Source organism: Otolemur garnettii, unplaced genomic scaffold (genome assembly GCF_000181295.1).
Source record: "Otolemur garnettii isolate 467f Iridium unplaced genomic scaffold, OtoGar3 scaffold00003, whole genome shotgun sequence".
Taxonomy (NCBI): domain Eukaryota; kingdom Metazoa; phylum Chordata; class Mammalia; order Primates; family Galagidae; genus Otolemur; species Otolemur garnettii.
The window spans coordinates 46993826-47001185 of NW_003852398.1; the positions used below are offsets into that span (position 1 = coordinate 46993826).

General features: G+C 48.3%; 1 protein-coding gene across 1 annotated transcript in view; it reads right to left on the reverse strand.

Annotated features, from left to right (window-relative positions):
- The window catches only part of SLC12A2 (solute carrier family 12 member 2), a 90728-nt gene extending 86257 nt beyond the window's left edge, over positions 1-4471 (reverse strand). The window contains exon 1 of the mRNA XM_023514764.1: positions 3749-4471. Within this exon, the coding sequence (XP_023370532.1) occupies positions 3749-4471 (723 nt within the window). The remainder of the gene's footprint in view (positions 1-3748) is intronic.
- Between the last annotated feature and the right edge of the window lie 2889 nt (positions 4472-7360).

Here is a 7360-nt window from a genome sequence, read left to right on the forward strand (position 1 = left end):
CTTCCCAGTACTGCTCTCCAGGCTATTTACTGCCAGCGTGGTCGCTCTTTCTTCATTTCCTCTGCCAGTGGGCCCTCAATCATCCCCAACAGACCTTTAGGGTCTCTAGGCCCAACCCCAAACTCTGTTTTCTGTTATCTACGCCCCTGCTTAGTGATTTAATCCACGACTTTAAGCCACCATACCTTTATACACACACATACATATTCTGTCCCCTCTATGACTCTCAGTATCAGATACCTCATAGGCTACTCAAATAGAATTCTTTCTCCCCTCCACCCCAAATTGATTTCTCCTTCAATTTCTACTGTTTCAGGCAATAGCACTAACATCCGTTCAGTTGTTCATGTCCCAAATCTGGGAGCCAACTCCTTTCTCACTCCCACATCCAACCCATCCTGCCATCCTTATCTCTCACCCAGACCACAGGATCAGCTTCAGTCTCCCTGCTTCCATTCTTGCCCAGCAGCCAGAAATGTTAAAACAAAATAGATTATGTTGCTACCTCACACAAAATCCTTCAAAAGCGTCCTGCTAATTCCTAACGAGAAGTAGAGAGCCCCTTTTAGTACTCTGGACATATCACTCTTCTCATGGCCCTACCTTCACACATGCTGCCGCTTAAGCTGAAAGGGTCATTCCACACTATCATCAACTTATTCGTCAGGTCTCAGTTTCAATATCACACTTTTTTTTTTTTGCAAGATTTTTTTTTTTTTTTGGCCGGGGCTGGGTTTGAACCCGCCACCTCTGGTATATGGGGCCAGCGCCCTATTCCTTTGAGCCACAGGCACCACCCCAATGTCACATTTTTTGAAAAAGGCTTTCCCAAAATCCAAATCAAACTAAGTTCTATTATATCCTTATAAACACTGTTTACTTTTCTTTTGAAGAAATAAAATACACTGCAACTGTGCTGTTTGTCCAACTATTTGGTTAATGTCTAGGCAGAGGCTCTATCTGTTTTACCAATCCCCACATCATCCCACAGTGCCACAACCACGTGGTCAACACCTAAGATAACTCCTTCCCAATAAATATTTAATAAACGCAGACTTCATGTAGCCTGGTCCTAGAATGGCTACGCGATATATAGCAAGAACCAAAGATACTACTACCTCCCTACAGGTGGACATTTAGGCAAAATACTTTTTAAAAAGTCACAGTGATGGATAATAAAAGGAATTCCAGTAGAAAGAAGACAATCTAGAGACCTTTTGCCTAACAACCTCCTGGAACATTTTCCTTTTACTTCTTTTGTTCTTCCACAGATCCCAGCAAAAAGTTAGACCCAGGTGGATAATAAACCATTCAGTGGACCAAAGTAGAGTACATGACAATCAATTCAATGTCAGAATTAAATGTCATAGAAATTCCATTACAATTCAATATTGAGAAGCAACAGAGAAGATCTCAGGGAGGTGGAAGTCAATCTTGATGGGATGAGGGACAACTTTCAGGGGATCTACCCAACCCATGTAATCACCGTCTCTCTGCCTACCCCTCCTTCAACAGTGGTGTACAGCCGTATCTGTATTACTTAACATCACACAAATTTCTTGAATCCATCAGTTAAAATTCTAAGCAAAATTATCTTTACTATATGGCTATTAGTTAACCCAATGAAACAGTGACCATGAAGAATATGAGCAGTAGAAGGTAAAAAACTACAAAGAATTCATCATACTACCTTTTGCATAAATGAAATCCTGAACATTTTATATACATTCATCTAATAATTCAGGAAACAAGAGAAGCTAAAGTTGAGATCTTTGGCCAGGTGCAGCGGCTCATGCTTGCAATCCTAGCACTCTGGGAGGCCGAGGTGGGTGGATTGCCTGAGCTCAGGAGTTTGAGACCAGCCTGAACAAAAGCAAGACCCCACACACACCCCTTTGCTACTAAAAATAAAAATAGAAAAAAATAATAATAAAGTTGAGATCCTAGAGTTTAACTCTGTAAGAGGGCACTCAACACGGCCATTTATTTTTATAGCTCTTTTTTCCTAATTCTCACAATAATTCTGAAAGTTAAGGCAGAGAGGCTGGCGACTTCAACTAGCATACTGCTAGCAACACAGGGTTCTGTTTTTTAGACAACTAAACCAAAATGCCAAAAACAATACACACACGCACGCACACACACATACACACAGAGATCCTAAGTGTTGGAGAACTCGAAGTGCTTTGTTATTGAATTGAAAATAACAAAAATTTCCCTAGGAAGCATATTAAGTTCAAGATATATATCCTTCGGTTTGAAGTTGTTCTAATCCTTAGGGGTAAACACAAAGTGCTCTACTGCCAAACTACTTTGATGAGATGAATCTAAAATATCTCTGTATTTTTAATAGTAAAAGGAAAGGAAAATGACCAATTCCCTATATACCTTAGTCTACAAAGATTTTTAAGTTTGAAAAAGGAAAAAAGGACTAGAAACTCCCAGAGTAATAAATAAAAGAAGTGTTTCAGAAATTGTTTTGCTTCTGATATGACAAAATACCACAATGAAATAACAGTAGTATTATCTAAAGCTAAATGATGTCAGGCTTTTAAACAATCAATAAGCTGTAAGGGTTGAACCTCTGCAATTATTCCAAACTGTGAATGTTACATTATCAAACACTGGGACAAGCACAGTCTTGTATGAAACCACTGTATGAGATCAAATAATCATATCCAAAAGGAATGACATACTTATTGGATTTAAACTTTTCCACTCTGATCATTTCAAACCTGTGTGGTACCAACTCCTTGCATTCATAAACTTCAATCAGTGTAGTTACCACACACTTGTAAAAGGAGAGTTCAAGTAATCTCAACTCATAAAAAGGTTAAGCATTAATCCAATCTCAAAAGCATCAGTTATCTCAAAATAACAATTTTGAACAATGAAGAAACACAAGTGTTACGTGACCATAAAAAAATAGAATTACAAAAATCAATGAGTTTATAGGAGTGGTTTTCTGTTTACAAAGTATAATGGCATATGCAAAGACCCCAGAAAGTCTTTCTAGACAACCTCCATAGAAAAACCAATTCTCCTGTTTCTTTTTTAAGACTCACCATCTCTCCCTAAGATTTCTGATGTAGCCCTTTCCCAAAGGGTTTACACTGCAAAAACATGGATTTATTCCTCATTAGTACAGTGGTTTTATTTTTTTAATGGATTTATGCCATTTTCAGGAGCATGTCCCAAGACTTAAGATTTCTACGATCTTTTGCATATTCAAGATTGCAAGAATTGAACTTCAATAATTCATAGATCACAAACACACCCTGCTAATATTTTCCTTCAAACACCAATATTCCTACTCTTGGTATCCCTAATGTAGATAAGCCACAAAACACAATCTTTAAAAAGACACAGATGGTAGGGTCTCTCCACCCTCTCCCAACGGACACCTAAGCCTGCACAATCCCTTCTCTGGGGCCCACAAAGACAACTGTCATTCAGAGGGATTGTAACTGTTCAGCGTGGGTGAGAAAGAAAGCATATGTAAGTGCATGGTGCAGGTTGTTAAATGTAGTCTCTCCAGTATCACGTAACTAGCCAAGCCCGCTGCAAACTTTTAAGAGATTAAGTTACATTCTTCTGCAATTCCACCCTTGACAGCTGAGTGCAGAGATGCCAGCCAGTCGTGCACGTCCACTCCCGCCACCTCACCCGGGGAGAGTGGGCTGCCACATCCCGCGATCAGCCCGCAGCAGGGGCTGGGGAAGAAGGGGAGGAGGCTGGGCGAGCTCACCTTTTCCAGCTCGTCGTGGAGCTCGGCCAGGCTGGGCCGAAGCAGTTTCTCGCCCAGCTGCGCGGCTGTGTGCCGGTAGTGGTCGATCCTGGGCACAGCGTCCATGGTGTTGTGGCCGAAGGTGCGCAGGTAATAGGTGTTGGTGTGGGTATCATAGTAGTAGTGCTGGTGGTGCCCACTGCTGCCGCCGCCGCCCGAGTGCAGGCTACTGCCCTCGCTCAGCACTGTGTCCCCGCCGTTCTGGAAGCTCACGTTGGGCCCGTCGCCTCCGATCCCCGCCGCATCCGAAAGGCTGTCCTCCGCAGACGAGGAGGCAGCAGGGTCCACGAAGTTCACACGGAAGCGGCCCTTGGCTTCCTCGCTCCCCTTCGCCGGCCCGCCTTCGCCACTGACTTTCGCCTCCTTCGCCGCCTTCTCCGCCCCCGCCGCCGCCGCCGCCGCCGCGGCCCGCCCGGCGTTCTCGGAAACCAGGTCCACCTGGAAGCGGCTCTGGCTCGGGGTGGGCCCCAAGGGTCTGCCCAGCCCGTCCCCGGCCGCCGCGGCAACCTCGCTGCGGACCCCGCTGGCGTCTCGGCTTGCGGCCGCAGCATCCTCTGGCACCGAGGGCACCGCAGTGCCGGGCAGGTCTAACCCGGCGGGGGCCAGAGCGGCGGCCGGTGGAGTCTCCCCGACCCCGGCCGACCTCTGGGCGCCGGAGGAGGGCGCCGCGGGCCCAGGCTCCATCGCTGCCAGACCCCTGGCGGACCCGAAGTGCCTGGCGGACGTCTCGGGCTGCACGCCCTCCGCGCCCCTAGCCGGTGATGGCCGCGTCCACTGGGCCAGGTGAGGGAGTCACGGTCCTCACCGCCGCTCGCCAGAGCCGGCACAAACGCCGCCGCCAGCCGAGTCGGAGCGCGAGTGCGCCGGGCGCGGCGCGGGCCCCGCTGTTTAAAGCCTCGGCGGGGCCGCAGCGGCGGCGGCTCCGGCTGCAGCACGCGGGAGGCGGGGCCGGCCGCTCCTCCGCCCCTCAGCCCGCCCACCCGCGGTCCTGTCGCGGCGCGCGGCGGGCGCTCCCTGGGCGCTCCGGCCCTCCCGGGCTCCGCGGCCCCGCGCAAGAGCGGCCCACGCGAGGATCGAGTCCGGCCCGCCCGCGCCGGGCCTCGGGCAGAGCGGGCAGCACCAGCAACGCGGTCAGGGAGCAGGCTTGGCCGCGCGCCGCCTCACTGATGTCGCCGGGAGGATCGCCGCGCCGCTACCTCCTCTTCCGTCGCCCTCCTCCCACCGCGCCACCTCCCTCCCCCCGCAGCGCTCTGCGGCGAAGAGGAGCGGGCTCCGACCGCCTTCCCCTCGCTCCGCCTGGGGCCGCGCGTCAATGGACCGACCGGCCAGGCCACGCGGCTGCGGACCGCTCGCGGGCCCTGCATCAGCTCACGCCGGCAGCTGATGCTCCCGCGGCAGCTGCCACCCCTTCCGCTGCTTCAGGGACTCCCGCCTGCTGGCTTCTTCGCTTTTTTTTTTTTTTAAGTTCTGAACTCGCAGTTATTGGGCCGAGCCGGCGAGATCTCGCGAGATGCTGCAGAGCGTCAGGGCGGCTTCCCCCTAGACGCCTGGTACCCGAGGCCGGGCTGGAGCTGCAGCCACCCCTGTGCCTGCCGGTGCTGCCGGGGGTCTTCCGTCCCGGCCGCCGGCGCGCTGCGCCCCCCACCAGCCACGGTCTGTGCAGGCCCCGGCCCGCCGCGACTTCCCGCTCTTACTCGGGGCCTGAGCTTGCTGGGAGGCAGGATTTCCTCCGTGCCGCCTTTTTTTTTTTTTTTTTTTCGTGGTAGACTCACCCTGCGAAGCACAGTGAGATTTGTATACCTAGAGATTAGTTCCAGTGGCGATGCAGTGGGTGTGTCCACACTTCCGATAACACTCTTAAAAGCTCAGGTTTGAAGGTGCGGAGGGAGGTATCTCATTGTTCCAAGACCACATTTTTAATTTGGGACATTGCCAAAAATGATATGAAGCTCAGCTCTCAGAATACAGTGACAGTAGTCACTGAGCATTTACCGGGAAGCTTCTGGATGATTTGGAGTGCGAAGAATTCCTCTGTTTTAATAGAAACGGAAAGGTACTCCTCTCCTCTGAAATTTCTCTTCTGTAAAATGTAAGGGGATATAACTATTTTCCAGTTTCCCTCGCAGCAGAGCTCCTCCCCCCTTTTTTTAACCAAAATTCTGCCCAAAGCCCTAAGTAAAATTAGTGAATGACAACGGCAACGAATGGCTTCCTTCAATCACTTGTTCTTTATTTATATTTCTGTCTTTTTAAATTTTATTTTAGGACCTAAACACCATCCTTTGCTGAACCCTGGAAGCACGATTAAAGAGCCTCAGAGTTTGCAGAACTGTTTGAAAATGCTGTAGGTAAAAGCTGCAGCCAGGCAATTTTCAAAAATGCCATGGCCATCTTGTTTTACTTTGACAACTTTTTAGCTCATTTTATTATCTGCTTTAAAGATGGAGGGAGGAGGAACAGCTCTTGAATCATGTTGCTCTTAACCCCCCTTTGAGCTTTAGTAACATTAGCAGAAAACCAGAAGAGGCCGGAAAACATCAGGAAATCCTTTAATGCAGTTTTCTACTGGGGAATTGTGCACTAGTCGTTGATCTGTGGGGTCCCTTTTAGCCTCCAAAGGTAATTTGGCAGCTGTTGGAATCAACATTCATTTAATTGAATACATGTTGAGAACCTTCTCATGGATACATGAGAAACAGACCATCCTTTATCTTGTGGAACTCATTCTAGTGAAATAGACAAGATAAATAGATAAAATATATAGTATCTAAGTAGTGAGTGCTAAAGAAATGGGACTGGGATACGTGTGTGAGAAGAGGATGATAAAATTTTCCATAAGATGACTTTACTAGGAAGGCAACATTTGAGTGAAAAGGTGAATGTTGCAAATACTTGGGAAAACAGTGTTCCCAGCAGAGGAAAAACAAAGGCCCGAAGGTGGGAGGGTGCCTAGGACACTCAAGGAATTGCCTGTTCACCAGTTTGGCTGGAGCTGAGTAAGAACTGGGCATGTGAGAGTGCCTGTCGTCCTGGCTATTTGGGCGGCTGAGGCAAGAGGATCCCTTGAACCCAGGAGTTTGAGATTTCTGTGAACTAGGCTGAGCCTGTGCCACGCTGACCTGTGCAACAGAGTAAGACAGACTGTATTTAAAAAAAAAAAGTATAGTCACATTAAGGAGGGGGCTTCAACTTAGAAATTTTGTGGGAGGCACAATTCAGTCCATAGCAGATGGCAAGTCTTTGGCAGTTCTCAGTGGAAAAATGACATGATCTGGCATATTTCAAGGGTCCATCTAACTATCTTGTAAATAGACAAGGGAGGAAGCTATAGAGGCAAAAAAAGAAGCAGGCAGATAAGAGGTATTTCAACAATCCAGGAAATGGTGACGTGTGGCTTTGACCACAATGGATAGCAATGGAAATGGAAAAGTGGTTGAATTTGGGGGCGGCAATAAAATTTGCTGATGGATATATGGTGTGAAAGAAGGAAAATTCAAGGTTTTTGGCTTAAACAACTAGAAGAATGGCATTGCTCTTCTCTAGGGTGGAGGAGATGATGAAGGGAACAGGTTT